Below are 26,485 nucleotides of genomic sequence, written 5' to 3'. Positions count from 1 at the left end.
GATGGACTTGTTTCTAGGAATCCTGTTCTGACACCAGGACAAGTGGGAAAACAAGAGCAATGAATCCACGATTTTTAGTAATCTATTTTCACCCAGAAAAGTATTTTTATTCGTTCCATCTATGTGGAGTCATTTCATGAAGAGGAATAAAAATTGACAAATAGTGTACATCCAGGTACAAAAGAGTTTTACTGTTGAATATGCCATACACAATTAATCTGAATCTGGATTCTCAGCTCATTGTATTTACATACAGCTATTAAATATTGCTGTAATGGGTTATAATGTGTAAGTTGTGCTGTAATGTTTTGAACAGGTTTAAAATGGTGAGTAAAACACGGACAAGTTTAAAAATATTAAACCTCTAACAATTACAACTTGTAGGAAACAGTACTCATGAGATTGCTTGGCAATGATTAACAAATTAAAAGAGTACTGAAAATGGGCGAGAAATTGGTTGTATTTATCAAGCCAATGGTTCATCCTTTAAAATATAGTCAGCAAAATAGCATTTTGCAAAAGCTACAACAGTGTTATACATTTCTGGAGACAATTAACTCCATGATTCAGCATGCTTGGGCCTGGGGTGCTGTTGGTCAAGCCAGTTTTCCAGATTATTGAACATTATTCCAATTTACACTCATACATACTCTGATTTACTTTTTAAAAAAGATGTCATGCATTAGCCAAGTTGAAAGGGATCGCAGGAAAGAGAACACATTGATCTTAAGGGAGCATGGGAACAGCACCCAGTGAAGCAGATCTCTGAAAAATCAGATCTTACTGCTTCAGAATTTACTTCCGTGCCTGGATCTTGCCAGAACTTGCAGTGTCACTTTTGTACAAATAGCAACAAGCGCTATCGACATCAACATTACTTCGACAAGAAAAGATGCTGTTGACTTAACACCAAAATGCACAACAAATTGTAGCTACAAGCTAACTTCAGCAATGGCCAATTTCAATGGTTGAGTGAATGGAAAAGATAGCTATGCAGTGCCCTGTATAAAAGTAATATCAGTATCATTTATAAGTTAATAATTTAGGTGGAGAAACAATATAGTCTTCTGGAAAGGACATTTCGATATGTAGTCAAAATTTAAAACTACATCAGTGATTGTAAAAATAATGTTTTTACAAATAAGATCCAGACAAAAGAGATTCCGATATCAGTGTTCAATGCCATCGAGTGCTTGCCACCATCATTCTTCCAAAACTTGTACAAGTGAGTGAGGTGCTGTACTTTCCCCATGCTCCAAACGGTACAACGATAGTGGTCACGTTATCCTGGGAACCATATTGTAACGCCTGGAAGTTACATTAAAAAATTAAAATTGGACTAAAAAATATTAAACTCTTAGAGGCTCAGGCAACAAGTGTAAGCTGGGGAAAAGCTTAGTTATTGATAAAGCGAAATGCCATTATAAATGTAGAAAGTCAATAAGTAGACAAAACAATGCCAAATAATAGTGAGGAATGGCACTTAATTAAGATGCAAACTACATTCAGCAGCAATGGTCGGCAAGGGGAGAGGATCCAGTAGAACACGCAGCAGTTTTCAGTAAATGAAATGGAAAGAGCTATGAGTCAGATAACTGCTGACTAGGTAAGTGATTGGTGAGTCAGTTGTACAACCTGGAAACAGCCCGTTGACCCATCACACATGCCGATCTAAGCCATATATTTATGTTTGGCGTATGTCACTCTAATCCTTCCTAGTTATGTACCTGTCCGAGTGACTTTTAATGGCACCAACCTCCCATCTGCACCCACCTCTACCATCCCAGTAACATCCTTGTTAATATTTTCTGCATCCTTTCTAACCTTGTGACATCTCTCCTATCACTGGGTAACCAGAACTTCACACAATCCTCCAAGTGTAAATCACACCAAAGACTTGTACTGCTGAAACATGATATCCCAACTCCAGGACTCAGTGCTATGACCAATGAAGCCAAGAATGCCAGATGCCTTCTCCACCATCTTGTCTACCCGTTACCACTTTCGGAAAACTATGTTCCTGAACCCCCGTCTCTCTGATTTACAACATTCTCTACCAGTTATTGAGTAAGACCATGACCAACACTTTAGTAAGAGAAATAAGGAGAATTATCATCTAAATGGTGGGAGACTGAAAATGAGTGAAGAACAAGGGACCTCACAAAGCACTAGTAGGCATATTCAACAAGTTAAGAAGGCAAACAGTGTTGCATGGCAAAGCAGCTTGATTTTAAAAACTGAGAACTTTTCTTACAAGAGTGTTGGAGAGGCCCCACCTGCATTCAGTTTTAGTTCCCTACCTAAAAGAAGATAATATTAACACTGGAGGTAATGTGAAGAAGACTCACTGAGCTAATTTCTGAGGTGACAGAGTTGTCTATCAAGAGAGATTAAATAGTTTGGGATTGCATTCCATGGAGTTTAGAAGAATGAAATGTGATCTTACTCAAACATACAAGGCCCTAAAGAGGCTTAATAGAGTAGCGTATAGGATGTTTTCATTTGAGGAGGAGTAAAAAATGGACTGGTCATTTAAAACTGATGTACATAGAAATTTCCTGTTACAAGAGATGATGAATTTCTGGAATTCTCAGTCACAGCATCATTAGAATTTGTTAAAGTGGAGGTGGATTAGCTTCTTGATATCAAGAAATAGAAGGGTATAAAAATGAAGCCAGCATCGGTCAGTTATGATCTCATTAGATAGCAGGGTGATTTGTGAATGGTGTTTCAACACGTGGACACTAGCTCATCACTCTTTTTCTGCACCACTGATTTTTTTTTTTGTAATTTATTGTGATTTTATATCTTTGCACTTACCCTGCTCCATAACAACAAATTTCACATCATATAAATCAATAAAAATAAATCTGATTCTGATTGCATAAGAGCTAGATAATTTACGATAAAAGGTCATTGCAAACAAGCTGCTCATGCAGAACTGAGAGTTTTAATCAAACGTCTGTCCTTGCCTGCTCATTAATGACGGCTGCAGCTTCTAGTGGATCTTGGCATTTTTTTACAACATCGCACACTTCTTGGGGCTCCATAATCGCACTAACTCCGTCGGTAGTCAGGACCAGGAAACAATCTTTTGTATGTTCCAACTAGTAAAGGTGTAGAGCAAAGCCATAGGTAAATGCTGTAGTTATGAATCATTTGGATAAGAAATGTGCAAAAGATCACACGTGAGGCTCAGACATTTTACCTCCACAGTTTTAACTTCTGGCTCAGCAGTTACTCCGTATGGCTTGAGATCCACATCCCCAATGCTACGGGTCATTGCCAATCGACCATTCACGTAAGGGTTGGTGGCAAAACTCCAGTCGATGAAACCGCCACACTCCTTGATCCTTGTATTAAGAAAACAAGTCTTCTAATCTTTAATGCAATTGCCATTCAACTTAATTCTAAGCAAGAAGTTCTTTTTTCTATTCAAAAGCAGTTTTGTTATTAAACACAATAGTGCTAGGCAGTACAGTAGTTTGACTCAGACTAGATGGGCCAAAGGGCCTGTTTCTGTGCTGTGATTCTATAAGCCAAATCTGAGTGATAAGCTGCCCAAGCCCCCCTTCCTACTGGACGACAGCATGTATTTGGACTTCTTGAAAGCTATATTAAGAGGTTAGTGTGCATAAGATAAGTGGGGATTTAAATTCGATGATGGCGGACTGACAACAGATGATATTTAAAGAATAAATATACAAGTCACAACAATCCTGCTGGTATAAAAATAAGTCAGGAAAGTTGGTTCAACAGTCATGTACAAAGGAAATGAAAGAATAGTGCTTTGTAACTCCAAAACGTTAAACTAACTGAAAGCAAAAACATGGGAGCTGGGAATAACATATCTTAGTTTCAATTTTACTTTAAGCAAGGTGTGCACGTATGACCTGGTGGCATAATGATATATGCCATTTATGTACCTTTACATATAACCTGCAAAGGATGATTAAACAACAAAGAATGTTTAATCAAACAATATATTTACAATAGTACTTAAATATTAAATACACAGCATTCCCCCATGCTTAGCTATAAACTCTAATTCAATATAGAACGTATCTCAACTTATGAACACATACACATATACATGCACACAACATATACTATATATACAGTATGCTATATAATACAACTACTATACAAACATTCTCAGCAGAGTCAATTTTAAATTGTCCCATTCAGGCCTAAAGATTTAATCACTGTGGAGGCTGTCGCAGGAAAGCAGCATCCATCATCAGGGAGCTCCTCCACCCAGGACGTGCTCTCTTCCTGCTGCTGCCGTCAGGAAGGATGTACAGGAGCCTCAGGACTCACACCACCAGCTTCAGGAACAGTCACTACCCCTCAACCATCAGGGTCTTGAACCAAAGGAGATAACTTCACTCAACTTCACTTGCCACATAATTGAAATGTTCCCACAATCAATGGACTCACTTTCAAGGACTTTTCATCCCATGCTCTCAATAGTTATTGTTTATTTATTTATTATTATTATTTATTTCTTTTTGCATTTGCACAGTTGTCTTTGGCACATTGGTTGTATGCCCAAGTTGGTGTGGTCTTCTATTGATTCTGTTATGATTATTATTCTGTAGATTTATTGAGTAGACCATAAGACAAAGGAGCAGAAGTCGGTCATTCGGCCCATCGAGTCTGCTCCACCATTTTATCATGAGCTGATCCATTCTCCCATTTAGTCCCACTCCCCCACTTTCTCACCATAACCTTTGATGCCCTGGCTACTCAGATACCTATTAATCTCTGCCTTAAATACACCCAAAGACTTGGCCTCCACTGCCACCCGTGGCAACAAAGTCCACAGATTCACCACTCTCTGGCTAAAAAATTTTCTTCGCATCTTTGTTCTAAATAGGCACCCTTCAATCCTTAAGTCATGCCCTCTCGTACTAGACTCCCCCACCATGGGAAACAACTTTGCCACATCCACTCTGTCCATGCCTTTCAACATTTGAAATGTTTCTATGAGGTCCCCCGCCATTCTTCTAAACTCCAAGGAGTGCAGTCCAAGAGCGGTCAAACGGTCCTCATATGTTAACCCTCTCATTCCTGGAATCATTCTACCGAATGTTCTCTGAACCCTCTACAATGTCAGTACATCCTTTCTTAAATAAGGAGCCCAAAACTGCACACATTACTCCAAGTGAGGTCTTACCAGTGCCTTATAGAGCCTCAACGTCACATCCCTGCTCCTATACTCTATTCCTCTAGAAATGAATGCCAACATTGCATTCGCCTTCTTCACCACTGACTCAACCTGGAGGTTAACCTTAAGGGTATCTTGCACGAGGACTGCCAAGTCCCGTTGCATCTCAGATCTTTGAATTCTCTCCCCATTTAAATAATAGTCTGCCTGTTTATTTCTTCTACCAAAGTGCATGACGGTACACTTTCCAACATTGTATTTCATTTGCCACTTCTTTGCCCATTCTCCCAACGTATCCAAGTCTCTCTGCAGACTTCCTGTTTCCTCAGCACTACCGGCCCCTCCACCTATTTTTGTATCATCAGCAAACTTAGCCACAAAGCCATCTATTTCATAATCCAAATCATTGATACACAACGTAAAAAGAAGCTGCCCCAACATGGACCCCTGTGGAACACGACGTAACCGGCAGCCAACCAGAATGGGATCACTTTATTCCCACTCTCTGTTTCCTGCCAATCAGCCAACGCTCTATTCACATATGTAACTGTCCCGTAATTCCATGTGCTCTTATCTTGTTTAGCAGCCTCATGTGCGGCACCTTGTCAAAGGCCTTCTGAAAATCCAAATACACAACATCCACTGCATCTCCCTTGTCTAGCCTACTTGTAATTTCCTCAAAAAATTGCAATAGGTTTGTCAGGCAGGATTTTCCATTAAGGAAACCATGCTGTGTTCTGCCTATCTTGTCATATGCCTCCAGGTACTCCATAACCTCATCCTTGACAATCAACTCCAACAACTTCCCAACCACCGATGTCAAGCTAACAGGTCTATAATTTCCTTTTTGCTTCCTTGCCCACTTCTTAAATAGCGGAGTGATATTTGCCCACAAGAAAATGAATCTCAAGGATGTATATGGTGACATATTTGTACTTTGATAATAAATTAACTTTGAACTTTGAACTTTAATGTCTTTCCTCTGCTAGGCAGGTGATACTTGTTGCTGTGAAACAACCTCAGATTTCGGGGCTTCCTCTGTGGTGGTTTTAGGCATTATGGGACTGCAGGAAGTGTAGCTCTGAATAGCTTTCTTCTGAACGTGAGCATCATAATATATGAGTACAGTGTCTGATATCACCATTTCCTTTACCTTTTTGAAAGCCACCTCAAATTGCTCTGTCCATTACCATGTCTTCCCCATCTGTAGTAATGAGTTCAAGGATTGAAGCACAGTAGCCAGGTCTGGCAAGAACCTGTTTGAGTAATTGACAAATCCTAATAAGGGCCACAACTGCAACATCTCCTGTAGCCTTATGGCATCCACTACTGATTGAATTTTCTCAGCACACTTGTGTAATACTTGTGCGTCAGTGGTGTGACTGCAATAAGCGATGTTTGGTTTAAAGAATTCACACTTGTTGGGTCATGTTCTGAGCTCATAATTTTCTAATTCTTTTAACATTATCGTAAGGAGCTTCTTGTCAGTCTTACTGGTAACAATGATGTCATCCAGGGAACACGGAGTACCTGGACAGCCTTGCAGCACCTGGTCCATGGCTTTCTGTTGGAGTGCAGGTGCAGATGCTATTCCAAAAATAAGCCTATTTTTGCAATAAAGCCCTCTGTGAGTGATTATGATGAGAAACACTTTGGACTCTTCTTTCATCTCCACTGGTAAGCCTCAGCTAAGTCCATTTTGCTGAAATGTTTTCCTCCCGAGAGGTTTGCAAAGATATCATCTAACTTTGAGGGTATTAATCTACTTTCAGTACTGGGTTGAAGGTGACCTTAAAATCACCACAGATCCTTACAGACCCATTAATTCTCGCTACTAGGACCACTGGCATTGTCCACGAGTTCTGCTTAACCTCGGAAAGACTTCCTTCAGCTTGCATGCGATCTGGTTCATTGGCTACTTCAACATGGATAGTATAATGAACTAGATGGGATTTACAAAACCTGGGTGCGGCATTTTCATTTAACACTATTTTACCCTTGATATGCTTGAGATTTTCCATGCCAACCCTGAACAGTGACTCTATTGCAGAGGATGTGGTATGCAGATGATGGATGGATCTCTAACCAAGATGTAGTTGTCTCAGGCACTCATATCCCCATAACATGGGCCCTCCTGTTTCTGTAACGTACCAGCCCAACATGGCTTGTTGGCTGTTTTATTTCAATTACAAATGTCATTTGCACAGGAGTTATCTTTTCTCCAGTGTAATTTCTTAATTGGATATCTGTAGGCTTCAGTTTAGTATCTTTGAAATGCTATTCAAATTCATTTTGTGAAATGATTGAAACAGCCAAGCCAGTATCCAATTCCATTTCAATTTATTTGTCATTCACTTCTGGTATAAGCCATATCGCTTGTCTCTTGTTAGTTTTCACAATGTAAATTTCAAGGCTACCCAGTCACTCTCATTGTTATCAGAGTTTTCATCAACATCATGCTGATTAGTGCTCTTCTTGAAACTGCAACTTGACTTTTTGTCTTTCTCCTTCCCTGTGCAGTCTGTTTACTTTGTCTGCCCAACATATTCTTTGTATATGTCCTACTTCATTGTATTTTCTCAAGTTTCACCTTTGAACCTGCATTGGTCTGGTGTCTGTGAGCCCCTACCACAATAGTAACACAATTTATTCAGCCAGGCAAGCCTCCATCTAGATGCTGCAATTTTGTTCACACTCTCGTTCATTCTTGAGTGCAACTCATTTGAGTCTGTCTGCTGTTTCCATTGATACAGCTATTTCACCTGCTCTTTTAAATGTAAGTTGTGCTTCAGTTAGGAACCATTTTTGAATGCTTTCTTGTAAGATTCCACAAACTAAATGATCTCTCAGAGAATCGTTAAGCCCATTACTGAACTGACAATGCACAGACAACTTCTTCAATTCAGCCACATATGCTGAAATAGACTCCCCCCTTTTGATTCTGCCTATGAAACCTAAAGCATTCTGCAATCTACAATGGTTTCAGTTCTAATGTTCCAGCATGACTTTCACAATATCAGCAAAGCTCATTTCATCTGGTTTGGTTGGAGCCGACAAACTTCTAAGCAAACTGTATGCCTTTAAACCCAATGCACTCAGCAAAACTGGCACCTGCTTCTCATTTTCTATTTCATTTGCTTCAAAATACATTTCAATTTGCTCAGTATGCATTCTCCAGTTATCTCTTGTGCAATCAGATGTGTCTATCTTTCCAATGTAGCCAGCCATTTCTGCTCTATTTTTAGATTTATAATTCTTATCACTTGGTACTCATAGTTTATGAACCTGTAAATTCTTCCATTTTTTGCCTTTTTTTAAACTCAGACAACTTTCTCCTCTTGTGAAGAAAAATATTTGTACTTCAAGTTTTAAAAATTTGACCATTTCTCGCTGTGCCTTTTTAAAATTTGAACGTCTTGCTGTACTTCAACAGGTAGGTAGTTGTCTTGGATTCATCGCCATTGTTATGTTTAGTTTTTTAAACTAATTGAAAGCAAAAACATGGAGCTGGGTATAAAGTATCTTTGGTTCACTTTTACTTTAAATGTGGTGTGCACGTACAACGTGGAAGCATAATGATGTATGCTATTTATGTACTTTTACATATAACCCACAATGCATTATTTAAACGACAAAGACTACTTAATCAAACAATATATTTACAATATTACTCAAAGACTAATGAAATATTAAATATACAACTGATAGCATATCCAAAGAGAAATAAATTTGCTAGGAAAAAAGCAATGTACCCAAGGATTCAGAGCAGTTTAGAATTAATCAAAGGAAAATAAATATAAAATCCGATTGTAAAAACATGTATGAAAAATGTGAACAGAATGATGTTAATGAAGATTAAAATGTCCTATCTTCACAAAGAAAGATACAAATAACCTTCCAGGTAAGTTAGGGAACCAACGGCCTAGTGAAAGAGAAGAACTGGAAAAAATCAGTACAAGATATATGAATAATACTCAGGAAGTTAATAGAATAAAAGCTGACAAATCTCCATGGCCTGACGATCTATATCTCAGAGTCTATCAGAAGCAAATTTAGAAATAGGCATGGTCATCTTCCAAACTTCTTTGGACACTAGAGCAGTTCCTAGAGGTGGGAAGTAGCTAAAGTAACCCTGCTGTTAGTTTGTTAAATAAAAGGAAATAAATAACAAAAACAAGAAAACGTCAGTACTGAAGAAAATGCCAGCAACTCTTATAAAAGCACTGCACGACAACCATTTTGCTTCCTGAACACTCTTGGGTGTATCTTATGTGACGAGATCTGAAGGATTATCCGAAGTGGACTGTTCCTTTAAAAAGAGAGAGAGGGAGTGGACAGCGTGTGTGCTATTTCAGCAATGGAGAGAGAGAAAGTCTGTGAGTTGCCTTGGAAACTGAAGGGCAGAACTATATGATGGACAGCTAGTGTTCAGCACTTGTGAGATATATACAAGGTCAGTTGGCTTTGTAATCAGACACACCAGACACCAAGGAAGACACTGGTTGAGCTTTGTGTGCCCACGACAAAGGTGGGGTTTTTGCTCACAGTGTGGACAAAGGGGTGACCGGTGGAACGCTATCGGTGTGTTTAACCCTTGTCTGGGTTGATAGCGGTACCATGTGAAAACGGCATCCTCCTTTTGTGGTCACAGTCAGTGACTGTAAGTTTCGGGAGCAGGAAGATTCAACGGCATCAGCACTGGGAAGACAAAACAACTCCGTCTCTCTCTCTCTCTCCAACTCTACTCAATTCAAATTCCAGAACTGAACTGACTACTTACCATACCACCATAAGACTGTATCATCTAATCATCTGAGCTGGGAGAAGCTTGGAAACTTTACTAACTCACTTATATATGCATATACTCTGCTAATCTGTCTTGCCTTATCTTGTTTTGTATTACTTTATCACATAGTTACTAATAAAATAGTATTTATAACGGAAGACTCAGACTCCAGGTGTGCCCATTTTTGCTGGTCCTTTTTAACCCATTATGGGGTACGTAACACTTATGGATTTTGGGCTGCTAATCAAGAAATTTCCCTATGATGCACCATTTTTTTGAAATTGCCTATATTTGTTATTTCAATTCATAATTGAAGTCAGAATAACTGATACCAAGATTAAGGGAGGCATTTTTTGGGTGCACAAATCAAACAGGTTATCAATGATAGGCAATTCAAAGAACTTCTAGTGGGACCGGAGAATATTGTGTGGAAAGCATTCAAGGTTGTTGAAAATTTACTTGGCAACTACAGAGTACCAAATTACAGTATGTGCAGCTGGTTGCCAACGTGCGTCAAGCATACAGAAGCATGAAGTGCAACATGTCACTAAGATTCATTTTCTGCATTCCCATTTAGATTTCTTCCCTGCAAATCTTGGTGCCGTCAGTGACGAGCATGGTGAAAGGCTTCACCAGGACATCGTGATCATGGAGAAATGGTATCAGAACAACTGGAATCCATCAATACTGGCTGATTATTGTTGGGCACTTAAATGAGAAGCCTCAGGCACTATAATTAAAAATCATTTAGCTTATTTGAACTACCAGCACCGTATGTAATTAAACGCATTATATTCAATAAAAGTTAATTTCTTATTTCTCTAAATTCCTACGTGATACGAGTCACCTGAAATTATATTTATGTTCAGCTGGTGGTCGATCATAAACAAAAAGAAAAACATTCTGAGAAAGTAACATTTTCAGAAAAAAAATATTGTCCAGTGAAGTTACAGAATAGTACAGCACAGTACAGGCCCTTTGGCCTACAATGTTGTGCTGACCCTTAAACCCTGCCTCCCATACATCCCCCCCCACCTTAAATTCCTCCATATACTTGTCTACTATATAGTAAAGGAATGCTTGAAAATCCTTAATGGAATTGGATAAAGTCAACATGAATTTATGAAAACAAAATCATAATTGAAAATATGATTGAATATAGTGGAATTTTTTAACTGGTAGAATAAGTAAAAGAACCAGTGGATGTGATGTAACTGGACTTCTTGAAAGCTTTCCATAAAGTTAGTGTGCAAAATTAAAGCCCATGGGATTGGAGATAATGTTCTGGCATGAATTGGTCACAGGCGCAAAAGGAAGTGTAGGAAACAGGCTCACTTTCTAGGTGATAATTAGTGATTAATTAGGTAACAGAGATCGATTCTAAGGTCAATGCTATTCATGAGGTGTATCAATGACTTTGAACAAAGAGCAATGCACCACAGTGACAGAGTCTTTGGCCCATGATGTCTGTGCTAACCATAATGTCACTCTAAACTAATCCCATCTGTTTGACCATGATCTGCATCCCTCCACTCCTGTCTAAATGCCTCTTAAACATGGCTGTCGTACCTGCATCCCCCCCCCCCCCCCACAGCACACAAGCCCTTCCAGGGAGCTATGGATTTGCCTCTGTAAATCAATGCTCCCAAGGATCCTGCAATTTACAGTAAGCTTTCATTTTGCATTTGATCTCCCAAAAAGCAACACCTCACACCTGTCTGGATTAATCTCCACCTACTATGTCTGTTCCCCTTATTTCCATGATCTATATCATGGTTGATAAGAGATGTGGAACATCTAGACAAGATGAAGATTGAGAATCTAGAGAGTTACAAGGTAGCCAGGGAAAACTAAGGAATGTATGTAGGAGAGTTGGAAGGTGGCGTGAGAAGGCCTCGGTGAGAAAGATTAAGGAAAACCCCCAGATGTTCTAAATATAGGTGAAGAACAGGAGAACCATTCAGGGATAAAAGAGGAAACATATGCCGGGAGTTAGGGGAGGTCCTTAATAAATAATTTGTTTCAGTATTCACCAATGAAAGAAACCTTGATGTTTGTGAGGATAGTATAAAATGGCTTGATATGCTAGAACATAGAGGTTAAGAAATGATTCGCTGGAACTTTTAAAAAATATTAGGATAGATAAGTCCCTGGGGCTGGACGCGATATATCCCAAATTACTATGGGAAGCAAGGGAAGAGATTACTGTGACTTCAGTGATGATCTTTGCATCCTTACTGGCTACAGGAGTAGTACCAGATGATTGGAAGGCAGCAAATGTTATTCCTTGTTCAAGAAAGGGATTAAGGATAACTCTGGGAATTATAGACCCATGGGACTTACTTCAATGGTGGGTAATTATTGGAAAGGATTTGTAGAGACAGGATATACAACTATTTGGAGAAGCATGATCTGATTAGGGATCCAATCACAAACAAGAGAAAATCTGCAGATGCTGGAAATCTAAGCAACACACACAAAATGCTGGAAAAGAGTACAGTCGACATTTTGGGCCGAAACCCTTCAGCAGGAGTCCTGCTGAGTTCCTCCAGCATTTTGTGTGCATTGTCTAATTAGGGAAAGTCAGCATGGCTCTGTGATGAACAGGTCATGCCTCATCAGCCCGACTGAATTCTTTGAGAATATGACAAAACACTTTGATGAAGGTAGAGCAGTGAATGTGGTGTATATAAATTTTAGTAAGGTTCTTGATTAAGTTCCCTATGATAGACTCATTCACGAAGTCAGGAGGCATGGGATCCAGGTAAATTTGCCTGGGTGGATTCAGAATTTGCTTGCCCATAGTAGATAGAGTGTATTTTGTCTGGAGTTTGGTGATAACTGATGTTTCACATCATTTCTGTTCATTGGAAACAAAGTCCATTTGTGGCATTTTTACCAATCTCTTTCCTTTTCAGTGATAATTCTGAAATTAATCATTCCAATGCCAACAAAAATTCTTAACATTTTGAATCAATGTTTTAACTAGTTCCCCATCATTGGCATTATACTGCTGACTTAATATAGTAAACTTGTATTAATGTATTTTTAAGTGGTCACTTGAATGAAATTGTTTTGAAAATTTACGTTATAGGGCAAGTCACCTTTTCCTTTCATCTTGCCTCCTTGGGGTGTGATCTTCAGTTAATTGTTCAGCTTTTCCTTCACGACAAAGAATAGCTGGGCTATCTCCAACATTAGCCACCATAAGAAGAGATTCTTCCTTTAACAAAGCCACAGTTGCAGTGGTTCCTGATGTGAACAGTGTGTCTGAAAGATTAAAATCAGTACAAGCAAAATGTGAATTATCAGCCTTTCGAAGTCCAGTCAAAATTGCCTTAGGTAATCCCATCACAAGATAACCGATGGAATCTGACTGAGAAGAACAAAAACAAATCAAGACTTTCAAAAACAAAAGCAATATTACTAATTAAATATTCCTACTGTTATTTCAGAAGTAACCAAAAGAGCTGTTATTCAAAATGACCGTAGCATTTAAGTTCCATAACTCACCCAGCAGGTTTTTATCAAAATTCCACTCCCACAGCCACACCTTGCTGATATTATAAATTCTTATTGCAATGAAACCGCCAATTTTTCTTAGATCACAGTAGTAGAGAAAATCAAGGACTCCTCAAACAAATTTGTTGCCCTTTGAACCACTTATGCCACGGATCACATCAGTGGAATTTAACAAACGAAAGTAATTTTAAGTCCAACTGAAATACTGTAACATACTAAAATGTAATCGTCTCCACAGAAATACAATGCAATCTAAAAACAAGTTATTAATACAGAAATAAAGTCAAAGAGTTGACATAATTATGTTTAAAACCTCGATAGTCTTCATTAGCCCAGACAAGGAACAGCTGGATCCCTTCACCTGGACTGAAATATAAAGGTTGTAACAAACCCAGTATGGCTTATTTAGAAATCAATCAGGTATACTCTCTATATTGTGTGGTGGCTGGTCTGGAATTGTTTTTTTTTCTTGTGATGTGGGGCTTGGGGAGGACACTAAGCTCACTTGTCTTTAATTTAGGTGCTTTTTTGTTAAATTCTCTTCCTGTGTAGCATATTGTTATTGTATGCTTAACCTTGCTCTGTATTAATGCTCCTCATTGGGATTTGGGGTTTTTAATTTTGTAAAATGTTTTGAAAAACTAATAAAAAAAATTTTAAAAAAAAGAAATCAATCAGGAAATCTCTTAATAACTCTTCTTTGTGTTATATTATAGAGCAGTTTATTTAATCTATTGCCATATACCAAATCAGACTAAGATATCCAGCCATATAAACACTCAGATGTAATCTTGAGAAGCCAGTTAAAAGCTTTACTCTTTAGTTAGGTGTTTTCTTTTGCATGAATGTTTACAGATGGAAGATAATTATTTTATCCAACTGCTTCCCATGAATAAAGCTCATGACGGGGAAAACTGCAGCTAATGAAATACTTCTTTTAACAAGGATTTTTTTCATTGAGTACACCAACAGACCATCAATTCTGGAAACGGATGCTTTTGTAATTCCCTGGTTAAGATTTCTATTGCTATGCAGTGAGGTATTTTCACTTTAGCAGTTTTCTGCAAAACCAGAACGTCCTGTTAGTTGGAGTGTTTCTGAAGGATAGTAGTCTGGTTTGGGGTCTTTTGGCAGGAGGTGTGAAGAAGAGCACAAGGGAAGATCCTCAGAGGATCCCACCTGAAGGAGAGACCCTGTTGTAAGAAGTGCTTTGTGCAGACGAATGGTTCAAAGGAGGAAGTGCCAATACTCCTGAATAAGCCAGTTTATGCAAAATGGTTGCAGGGAAGTTTAAACTTTTGCTGGTGTCTTTCATGCAGAACATGGGTTCAGCAAGTGAGTATTCAAAGTGAATCACCTTACTAATCCAGAAATGAGCTCCAACGTTCATGTGCACATTTAGACCGTTTTAACTGCAATGGACCCTTTTTCCTTTTCCTTTTCAGTAAACTGTTAAAGTTGAAAAGTTGGCAAATATACTTCCTTGGTAATTTTATGCCAGTGTGTGATCTGTCATTTCCTGGCAAATGATAGCTGTGTATGGGGCAGTATTTACACAGCATTCACTCCAAACAATGTTCCTCAGTCAGAACATCCTGACTTTCCTGTTTGGTTGAACCCAAATCATACCAACCCTAGACGTGTGTGGTTTGTGGAAGGTGGCCTTCTCACCGCTGAATCACATGGCTCTGAGCAGAGTGAACTAAATTTGTATACAAGCCTCAGTGAGAGGATTGCACTTCCAAATCTGAGAGATGATAAACCAAGGACTTCAGGCTAAAGGCAAGAGTCAGCAATATCAACAACTATCAGTGACAATGCCCAGGGCCATCAAGCAAATTTACTTAAAATTGGTAGAATCAAGAGAGCTGGATGAATGCTTTGGAACCAACTTAACATCTAACACTGTCAAGTTTAATTCATTCTGGCATTTGAAAGTAAGTGTCAGTGTGGTGACCAGTACACAATCAGATGTTTGTAAATGTGTTTATGGTTCAGTAAAGGAATGGTCGAGTCTAAAAGTCTGGACCATGGACTGGAGGTGAAAGCCCGATATCTGAGAGTCTGGCGCCAAGGTGTGTGTGCCCTGGGAATGGAGGCCTATTCGTGTGTGAGGTGGTGAGAGGGTGGGGAAGGGAATTGTTTTGCTGCTGTTGTCTTGTTTTGTTCTGTTGTTGTCGCTGCTGCTTCTGTTGTTTTGCTAAGCATTGTGAGCATGCTTTGTTCGGAGTGTGTGGCGACTCCTTGGACATATTGGTTGTTAACACAAACTACACAAGCACCGTATACTTCGATGTTTATGTGACAAATAAATCTGAATCTAAATTGGAATCCAAAGTTCAAAAACTTCGAAGTACATAGTAAAGTTAATCTCAAAGTCTTCAAGGCACACCCAAGGTCTTCATGGACAGTTCCAATGTGAACTGCTTGCTGTCACTTGAGAACATCCCCCTGTTCAAAGTTCAAATTCAAAGTAAATTTATTATCAAAGTACATATACATCACCATATACAACCCTGAGGTTCATTTTCTTGTGGGCATGCACAGTCAATATAAGAAACACAATAGAATCAAAGAAAGACTGCATCCAACAGGACAAACAACCAATATGCAAAAGACAATGAACGGGGCAAAAAGAAAGAAAAAATAAATAATAATATTAAATAAGCAACATGAGATAAGAACATAAGATGAAGAGTTGAGCGCAGTTATCCCCTCTGGTTCAAGAGCCTGATGCTTGAAGGATAATAACTGTTCCTGGTGCTGAGAGCCCTGAGACTCCTGTGCCTTCTTGATGACAGCAGTGAGAAGAAGGCATAACTTGGATGGTGGGGGTACTTGATAGATGCTCCATGTAGATGTGCTCAATGGAAGGGAGGGTATTACCCGTGATGGACTGGGCTGTATCCAGTACTTTTTGTAGCCACTTACATTCAAGGGCATTGGCATTTCTGTACCTGGCCAGGATGCAGCCAGTCAGTATACTCTCCACCGCACATCTATAGAAGTTTGTCAAGGTTTTAGATGAAATGCCAAATCTTCACAAACTTCTAAGATAGTAGAGGCACTGGCTAGACCCAGGACAGATCCTCTGAAATGATAACACTGAGGAATTTAAAGTCGCTGACTCTCTCCACCTCTGAACCCCTGATGAGGACTGGCTCGTGGACCTCAGGTTCCCTCCTCATGATATCAATAATCAGTTTCTTGTTGCCATTGAATGAGAGGTTGTTGGTGTGACACCACTCAGCCAGACTTTCAATCTCCCTCCTATATGCTGATTCATCACCACCTTTGATTTGACTAATAACAGTCAAACCAGCAAATATCAGTAAATTTAAGTCGAGGCATTGGAGCTGTGCTCAGCCTCAGAGTCATAAGTACAAAGCCAGCAGAGCAGGGGCTAAGCACACAGCATTGTGATGTACCTGTGCTGATGGATAAGATTTTGTTGCCAATCTGAACTGACTGGGGTATGAAAGTGAAGAAATCACAGATTCAATTGTGCAAGGAGGTATTGAGGCCAAGGTCTTGAAGATAATTGATTAGTTTTGAGGGGATGATAGCACTGAATGCCGAACTGTAATTTATGAAGAGCATCCTTCAGCTCTTATGGGAGAATGAGAATGTTATAGATAGAAGCTACAGGGTGGTAGTCAACCTTAAGTTGCACGAGGCAAGAGAGGGAAAACAAATTGGCAGCCAGTACGAATACCGCCATGCCGTTCCCCTCAATAATGAGTATATACTTTGGATGCTGTTGGGGGGTGGTGGGAGACCTACCAGGCGGAAACCACAGTGACAGGTCTCTGGCACTGCGTATGGCATTGTGGTTCAGGAGGGAAGGGGGGGGGAGAGAAGTGAAAGGGGATTCCATGGTCAGTGGAAAAGACACGAGGTTCTGTGAATGCAACAGAAACATCTAATTGGTATGTTGCCTCCAAAATGTCAAGGTCAGGCATGTCTCAGATCGGGACCATGGCATTCTAAAGGGGGAGGGGGAGCAGCCAGAGGTCTTGGCACATATTGGAACCAATGACATGGGTACGAAAAGGGAGGAGGTCCTGAAGAGAGAATTTAGGGAGCTAGGCAGAAGTCTAAAAAGCTGGAGCTCCTGGTTAGTTATGTCTGGATTGATGCCTATGCCACGTGCCAGAGAGGTTAAGGAAAGGATTATTTGGCAGATGAATGTCTGGCTGAGGAACAGGTGCAGGGGGCAGTGTTTCAAATGTCTGGATCATTGGGATCTCTTCTGGTGAAGGTACAGTATGTATAAAAGGGACTCTCTATACCTGAATCTGAGGGGAGTCAATATTTTTGTGGGCAGGTTTCCTAGACTGTTGGGCAGGATTTAAACTGATTCGGGAGGGGGATGGAAAACAGACTGATAGGGCTAGGGATGGGCTGTTGGTTTATAAGCAGAGGCAGTCTGTGAGAATGTCAGAGATTATAGTTGGGAGCTTAATGTCCAAGGATACACATTGTCTCAAAAGGATAGGCAGGCAGGTAGAGGATTGCTCTGAAATCAAATCCTTAGAAAGAGGTGACACAGGATCAGAAGATGTAGAATCGTTATGGGTAGAGTAAAGGAACCGCAAGGTCAAAGACACGCACAGTATGCTGGAAGTTTGAGAGAGTCAAGGGGCAGAAGTCAATGCAGTTGCTATTACTAGAGGAGAGCTGCTTGGGAAGCTGAAAGACCTGAAGATAGATAAGTACTTGGACCAGATGGACTACACCCCAGGATTATGAAGAAGTAGCTGAAGAGATTGTGATGCTTCAAGAATCATTACATTATGGCATGGTCCCTGTGGACTGAAAATTTGAAAATTGCACTCCACTCTTCAAGAAGGGAGGGAAGCAGAAAAAAGGAAATTATAGTCCAGTTAGTCTGACCTCAGTAGTTGAGAAGATATTGGTCAATTATTAAGAATGAAGATTAGGGGTACTTGGGGGCATGTGGCAAAACAGCCCAAAGTCAGCATGGCTTCCTTAAGGGAAAACTTTGCCTGACATATCTATTGGAATTCTTTGAGGAAATAACAGCAGGATACACAAAGGAGAGTCAGTGGATGTTCTGTAATTGGATTTTCAGAAGGCTTTTGACAAGGTGCCACACATGAGGCTGCTTAGCAAGATAAGTGGCCATAGTATTACAGGAAAGATGCTAGCATGGATAGAACATTAGCTGATTGGCAGAAGACAAAGAGTGCGAATAAGGGGAGCCTTTTCTGATTGGCTGCCAGTGACTAGTGGTGTTCCACAGGGGGTCGGTGTTGGGATCACTTCTTTTTATGTTGAAGGTCAATGATTTGAATGACAGAATTGATGGCTTTGTGGCCAAGTTTGCAGATGATACAAAGATAGGTGGAGGGCAGGTAGTGTTGGGGAAGCAGGGAGGCTGCAGAAGGATTTAAACAGATTAGGAGGATGAGCAATGAAGTGGCAGATGGAATACGGTGTCAGGAAATGTATGGTCATGCAGTTTGGTAGAAGAAATAAAAGCATGGAGTATTTTCTAAATGGGGAGAAAATTCAATAGTCTGAGGTGCAAAGAGACCTGGGAGTCCTCATGTGGGATTCCCTAAAGAGTAACTTGCAAGTTAAGTTGGTGGTGAGGAAGGCATTTCCAGACGACTAGAATATAAAAACAAAATGTAATGCTGAGGCTTTATAAGGCACTGGTGAGGCCTCACTTGGAGCATTGTGAGCAGTCTTGAGCCCCTTATCTAAGAAAGGATTTGTTGACATTGGAGAAAGCTCTAAAGAGGTTATGAAAATGATCCCTGGAATGAAAGGCTTGTCATATGAGAAGCATTTGATGGCTCTGGGCCTGTACTCGCTGGCATTTAGAAGAACGAGGAGGGATCTTATTTAAACCTATCGAATGTCAAAAGGCCTCAAAAGAGTGGATGTGGAGAAGATGTTCCCTATAGTGGGAGAGTCTAAGGTCATGCAGCACAATCTCAGAATAGAGGGACGTTCATTTACAATGGAGGTTAGGAGAAATTTCTCTAGCTAGAAGGTGGTAAATCTATAGAACTTGTTGCCACAGGTGGCTGTGGAGGCTGGGTCTTTTGTGTGTATCTAAGGCAGAGCTTGATAGATTCTTGATAAGTTAAGGCCTGAAAGATTACAGGGAAAAGGCAGGAGAATGGGGTTGAGAGGAAAATGGATCAGCTATGATCAAATGGTGGAGCAAACTCAATGGGCCAAATGGCCTAATTCTGCTTCTATTTCTTAGGGTATGCATCTTCGCTGTGCAGATATTCCAGGGTTGAGTGACGAGCCAATGAAATGGCATCTGCTGTTGACCAATTGTGATGGTAGGCACATTGGAGTGTATCCAAGTCGGCTCTTTGATATGTTTTTATTGATATGTTTATCGATAAGTGCTGCTGAATGATGATCATTGAGGTAGGTTACCATGTTCTTCTTAGGCATCGGTATAACTGAAGCAGGTGGGGACCTCAGACTGCCGAAGTGAGAGGTTAAAAATATTAGTGAACACTCCAGCCAGCTGATCAGCACAGGTCATTAGTATTCTGCCAGGTACCCCATCTGGGCCAGAGGCCTTCTGTGGGTTCACCCCCTTGAAGGACGCTGTTGCATCTGCCACAACTACTGAAATCACAGTGTCATCGAGGGCTGTGGGAGTTCCTGAAGGTTCCTCCATGTTTTGACAGTCAAATCAAGCATAAAAGGCTTTGAGCTCACCTGGGAGCAAAACCTCATTGTCACCTATGTCTCTTGGTTCACTTTGTAGGAGGTGATAACATTCACACCCTGATACGGCTGTTGAGTGTCCTTCAGTGATTCGAAATTGGTCTGGAACTGCTAGTTCACAAATGAGATGGCTTTCCCGATATCGTGCCTGCACCTCTTGTATTTTACTTGGTCACCAGACCTGAATGCCATTGATCTGGCCCTCAGCAGATTGCAGATCTCATGGTTCATCCAGGGCTTCTGGTTGGGGAAGACTCTGAATGATTTTGTGGGGACTGACTTGTCTACAACCATTTTCATAAAGTACATGGTGTATTTGTTCAGATTCTCTGATGAGTCCTTGACTCGAAGCAATCTCGTAGCCACTTCTCTGCCTTCTTTGACCAGCTTTTTGTTGTCCTTACTGCTCTTGCTCTTGCTCTTTAGCCTCTGCCTGTATGCAAGTAGGAGAAGGACAGACAAGTGATCAAATTTCCTGAAATGCAGTCTAGGCATGGGATGGCAGGCACTCCTAATCGAAGTATAGCAATGGTTGGATATGTTAATGATAAATGGGCAGAGATTTATTCAAACAAGCCCGAGTGAAGTCGTTGACAATGATTTGAAAGGTGTCAGGGTGGGTCATTTCTTGCTTGCTAATGGCAGGACTCAGTACCTCGAGTGCCTGCTTAAGATCAGCCTTTGACTGTGGTCAGGATCACGGAGGAGAATTCCCTTGGTAAGTAGAAAGGTCAGCACTTAATCATTATATGTTCCAGGTTGGGGTACAAGTGTGCAATAAGACCACTGCATCTGAGCACTACATAGTTTACCATGAAACACAGATCCTCATCTTTTGCCTTCTCCTAATCAACAGTCCAGTCCATCCTGTGCATTATGAAGCTCTTGGGTCTCATCGCCAAATCTGGTGTGTCCAGAGTGAGCCACGTCTCCATGAAACAGCTAACAAAGCAATTCCTTATTTTCCTCTGATATAGCAATCGAGCTCTTAGGTACTCAGTCTTGTTCTCCAGCGACTGTACATTTGCTAAAAAGATACTGGGTAGAAGAAATGTTTTATCACTTTGTTTTAATCTGGCTTGGAGTCCTCCCATCCTATCTCTCTTTCAGCCATGGTGAAGTACCACTGTCCGCTTAAACATGCCGTATCTGTATGCTTGAGAGGTAAGTCCACCGAGTCCTTCAGAAGATGTGAGAACGCTAGTTTGTTATGATGGTTCAAAAGTACATTATTTAAAGAGATACTACAGGCTGCAGACTTCAGTGAGAGTAGTTCAGAAGTATATCTAGAAGTTTTGTAAGCTGCCCGCAATGTGCTGCTGTGTTCCACCAGCACCATTTTGCTCAATCCTTACTCAGTTTACCCAGAGCATTGCTAATGTGGGTTGTCTAACTGTAGTCCAAATTGGAAGTGCCTACTGCAAGGATAGGCCAGTCATTGAATAGCCACAGCCCATGAGAACACCAAGATAAATAAAAAGCAATTATTAAAACAAAACATGAAAAGACGACAGGAAATCGAAGCAAGATTAAACACCCTTCAGAGAATTATCAAAGCAAACATTTCAATACCTGGGTTAAAATTTGGCCTTTCTTGTCAGATATCAATACCAGGTTCTGCTCACTAGCAGATATAAATGATACCATGTGTACTGTTTATGGGAAAAGAGTTTTCAATTTTATTCTGTTCAATATTTATCTCTTTACCAATATCAACACAATGTGGTCATTTTCACTTTGTTGTTTGAAAGAGGTTAACTATATATTAACTGCTCTGTTGTCAATACCCTACTGCACTTTTGAGAAATAAACACTTTGTTAGCAGTAGAGCGTTCTGTGATGTCCTGAAGCAGTGGCGAGTATGCCATTAATACAAATCTTTCTCCAAAGTTTTAATGCTCAAATTAGTCTGTGCTTTCAAATCCAGAGAAATAAACAAATGCTATGATGTTTGAAACTGTAAAGTTTCTCACACAAAAGTCATTTCATTTGTTGTACATATACACTACATTCCAGATATTAGTAACTGCAGAATTAGGTACAGAATATCGTAACTTACCTTCTCTTGAATCACAAGCATTGTCTGTGAAGTCACTATCTATTTGAAGAAAAGATTTCAGCAAGACATTTTCCAAATTTACTTCTGACTGTAGATTATGTCTAAAAATATTAAAAGAAAATTACCCAATTGCACCTAAGTTTGTTAAAAATGCAGGCACTGTTAAGAAATAGATATTTGCTTACTGAATATATTGTCCAATGTATTGGGAACAAAACTCAGCGGCATCAGTCCCTCCATGTCCATCAAAGACAGCAACACAGAACAATCCATCAGAGAGTTCAGCGATACTGAAACGATCTTCATTATCCCTTCTTTTTCCAATCTGACTTGCATAGCCAATGTTGGCAAACTTGTTGCTTCGAAGGTTTACTATTCGAGGTGGTAGAACAACCGGGTCACTTAACCAATTCCCAAACCTGTCCCAAGTTGCCAAGTGCTTCTGTCTCTCAGCTGCTGCTCCATTTGTTTTATTACTGGAAGAAAGGTAGGATTTTTGCTGGATGCATGTGAGCTTTGCTAGTTTAGTAGCTGCAGCTCCATGATATCGACATACAAGACCAATTACAAGCATTGCCATAATGAATTTATCAGACCTAAAGAAAACAGAATGTCACTCATTAATATTGCTTTGGTGGTCAAAATTTGCATGGTGAAATAAAAGTTCTTACATCACTCGTTACTAAAAATCATAAATGCACTAAACCAAAATCTCTGGGCTTATGCTTTCAATAATAAAGATTAATTAAATTATCAATTAAAATACAAAAAACACAAAAATGATCTCACGCACTTGCCTCTTTGAACAATTGGATCAAAGCATCATAATGTTCCAGTGTGTTATCAGTCACCACTTTCTACTCCACCATGTGAAGCCTGCAGTCAGACTCACCTTTGGATTCCTGCTGTCCAGTGCTACAAACTCTTAAAACCACAATACCCTGTTCTGAGTGACCCAAGCCAGGTAACTCCCATCATCACACTCTTGACCCACAGCAATGGCTGGTACATCTTCCTATAAGACACTTAACAGTCCATCCTATTAGGAGAAGGTTTTATGCAAGTGAAAATCTCTGCCTTGGTTCACCTAAGCGGAAGATGATTGTGTTACTCCACAAGCCCCCTGCACCAAATCCTCATCCACGTATTCATCCGCTAAATCATCCTATTCTTACTCTCACTGATGCGTGGCATAGGCAACAATCCAAAGATTACTATCCTTGAGGTCCTGCCTTTCAGCTTTCTACATACATTCTCTCTTCAGGACCTCATCACTATTCCTAGCCAAGCTGTTGGTATCAATATGTACCACAACTTCCGGCCATTCACCCTCCCCCTTTAGAACACTGTGGACCTGATCTGAGACATCCCTGACATTGGCACCTGGGAGGCAACATACTATCTGGGTGTCTCGTTCACATCTACAGAATCTCCTGTCTTCTCCTCTAACCACGGAGTCCCTGCAGTCCTCTATTCATCCCTTCCCTTCTGAGCCACAAAGCCAGACACAGTGCCACAGACCTGGTCACTGCAAATTTCCTCTGATAGTTCATGCCACCCAACAGTAACCAAACAGTATGAGGTTCACAAGGTTCCAGGAATGAAGGGGTTAACATACGTGGAGTGTTTGGCAGCTTTGGGCCTGTACTCACAGGAATTTAGAAGAATGCATGGGAATCTCATTGAAACGTACCGGATGTTGAAAGGACTAGATAGGGTGGATGTTGACAGGATGTTTCCTATGATGGGGGTACCCAGAACTAGAGGGCACAGCCTCAAAATTGAGGGGTGACTTATTAGAACAGAGTTAAGTTGGAATTTTTTTAGCCAGAGAGTAGTGAATCTGTGGAATCTTCTGCCACAGGCTGTGGTGGAGGCCAAGTCCATGGGTATATTTAAGGCAGAAGTTGATTGTTTCCTGATCAGTCAGGGCAAGAAGGCAGGTGTATGGGGTTGAGGGGGATCCGGGGTCAGCGATGAATGGCCAAGCAGACTCGATGGCCTGAATGGCCTAGTTCCACTCCTATGACTTATGGCCTATTATTGAGGGGAACGGCCCAGCTACCTGCAATTTAAAGGTGACTCCCTCCATGTAGCTCCTATCAATAGCATCATCTCCTCATTCTCCCATATGAGCCAAGGGTCATGCACCCTAACACTTAAACGTGTGGGCAGACATCATTAGATCTGGATCCATTCATAAAGACTACATGTGCAACCAGACCTTGAGCCTGAAATGAGCTGTTCCAAGAGTATGCAGCATCTACATAGGACATTCCCATAGTGATGCACCATCAATAACTCACTCTGAGATGTAAGAAGCGAGATATCGGCTTTTATTGACTGGAAGAATGAACAACACTACATCCTGGAGAAGGAGGCCGGGCTCAGGCCTCAATCGCCTTTATACAGGGGTCTGTGGGAGGAGCCACAGGAGCAGTCCAGACAGGTATATGTAGTTCACCACACATAGGATGTCAGAAATCACAGTTCCACCCACTCAAATCTGCAAATCCACTGTTCATTAGCTTTTTGATTTCTAATTTCAGAGGGTATACAATGGAAAAAGAAAATTGAATCCCACCAATGGAGCTGCTCCAAAATAACTGTATTTCTGCAATCTTTCCTAATATTCACTGTCTTTTTCTGTCCAGAAACTCTTTTTTTAATTTCAACCAAGTTACAAACTCTCCCCTCTACATCAAGCAAAGGCTCTCCACACACATGCGAGAAATAATTATAACTTACTCTTTACCTCTGCTCTCCTGGAAGGAGATGAGGCAGGCACCAAAATCCTTCATGAGGTCATTGTTGGTACCTGGACCCCTGCACCAAGCTAGGATCTCTCGCAGTTACCATTCAAAGAAGCAGGCACTGCCACGATTTGTTCTTGAAAGTTTCAGTAGCATTTACCACTTACAAAATTCAATGAGCCATTTTAAAAATATGAATAAACAAGCATCAGTAAACAATAATGGGTGGACTTCAGTCAAAAACTGATCAAGGTTTATATTCAGCTTTAATTTTGATTAAGATTTTTGGTTTGAACAGCTACTTTTTTTAAGCAAGGAATTAACAGAAAAGTTGGGGGGGGGGAAGAAGCAAGGAAAACAAAAGTGAAGAACTTAGCAAAGCACAGAACAATGATGCCACCAGCAATGACAGCTTCCAAATTACTTGTATATTCACATCAAAACCATGTTCTTTCCTGACCAACCAACCCACATTGTCTTCTTAGTTAAGTGGAGTTTCCAGCTCCTACTTTGCCACCACATCCCACTGTCCACCTTCCACACCACTGCCAGACACTCAAACATCTCCACCTGCACTCCCTCCACCCCCACCCTCTCACCCAGGCCGTCAGGCCTTATATGAGTCTGAACACAACAGCCCAGAAGGATTTCTCCTCAAACTCAGTCTTTAACCTCATACTATCTTCTTCACCACCCAGACATTCACAATCAGCACCATCTCCTCTGTACTCACCAGCCAACCTCACGCTTGCAATTCTCAACATTAGCCCCAACAGGCGCAGAAATTGCCCCTATTCCATAATTCTAATGCCCCGTCTATCCACCTCCCACGCATTCCAACCTCCTATTTTCTTTTCCACATCGCTTCTTTCATCCTGCATTTCAAACTCTGTCCAATTTTTCCAGCGATCCTGCGATACCCAACATACATACCGGCGCGCACACACAAAGCGCTGCGTGTACAAGCAATGCCCGGGCACTCGGCAAAATGGCAAAGCGTTGGCCAGCTTTTATACTCGGGCACGGAGTGATACGTCACTGGCCTCCGATAATCCTCTGAGCAGAGGAACGAGATACCATAGAGCCCTGTGGGGTGGTTGGCAGGGGGGAGCGCGGAGCACACCGGACGGACTCAGATTGTTAGCAGAGTCTGTGCCCTAACAGTCTCTGTGTTTCTGTCACAGGTCTGTCTTGGTGAAGTTTGCATTGCTCCCTCCTGACAGCGATTGCAAGGGCTGATGTGTCTCCCGCAGCCCGGCAGTATTGCTTTGCCGTCTGTCGACTACAAGCCGCGGGACAGCAGTGACCATCACTGCGCTGTCAAAGCCTCGGCCCCCAATCGGGGACAGCAGTTCCCAACGCCTTCCACTTTCCGCGGCACAGTTTGTCATTTGTAATTCCCAAAGTGGATCTACAGTGGTACGGGACGCATCTTACTCGACGCCTTTGGCCAGCGTCGCTCTGTACCG

The 26,485-nt window shown here is 40.9% G+C and overlaps 1 protein-coding gene across 3 annotated transcripts; it reads right to left on the bottom strand.

Moving 5' to 3' along the window:
- Nucleotides 1-170: 170 nt before the first annotated feature.
- On the bottom strand, nt 171-26,086 carry LOC140715264 (protein phosphatase Mn(2+)-dependent 1K-like). 3 transcript variants are annotated; one of them, XM_073027195.1, is made up of 8 exons: nt 25,950-25,973; nt 25,012-25,178; nt 22,449-22,859; nt 22,264-22,364; nt 13,061-13,226; nt 3,209-3,353; nt 2,973-3,107; nt 171-1,308 (listed from the first exon to the last, which is right to left on the bottom strand). In XM_073027195.1, the coding sequence occupies exons 2-8, from the start codon at nt 25,062-25,064 to the stop codon at nt 1,177-1,179; spliced, it is 1,143 nt and encodes a 380-aa protein (XP_072883296.1). In that variant the 5' UTR covers nt 25,065-25,178; nt 25,950-25,973; the 3' UTR covers nt 171-1,176. The 3 variants fall into 3 exon arrangements, with proteins under 3 accessions (XP_072883296.1, XP_072883297.1, XP_072883298.1); XM_073027196.1 differs by lacking the exon at nt 25,012-25,178 and having other exon boundaries at nt 25,950-26,086; XM_073027197.1 differs by lacking the exons at nt 25,012-25,178; nt 25,950-25,973 and adding an exon at nt 25,858-25,876.
- Nucleotides 26,087-26,485: the final 399 nt, after the last annotated feature.

The sequence above is a fragment of the Hemitrygon akajei genome, chromosome 23, assembly GCF_048418815.1.
Source record: "Hemitrygon akajei chromosome 23, sHemAka1.3, whole genome shotgun sequence".
In the NCBI taxonomy this organism is placed as follows: Eukaryota; Metazoa; Chordata; class Chondrichthyes; order Myliobatiformes; family Dasyatidae; genus Hemitrygon; species Hemitrygon akajei.
Note: the sequence above shows the minus strand (reverse complement) of the source record. Positions and strands in the feature narration are given on the sequence as shown.

Coding starts and splice junctions, on each gene's coding strand:
- LOC140715264 (XM_073027195.1), bottom strand. CDS start 25,064: ATGAAGGATTTTGGTGCCTGCCTCATCTCCTTCCAGGAGAGCAGAGGT. Junction 22,365..22,448: donor TACATTGGACAATATATTCA/GTAAGCAAATAT, acceptor TAATATTTTTAG/ACATAATCTACAGTCAGAAG. Junction 3,354..13,060: donor AGGCAAGATGAAAGGAAAAG/GTGACTTGCCCT, acceptor TCTTAATACAAG/GATCAAGGAGTGTGGCGGTT.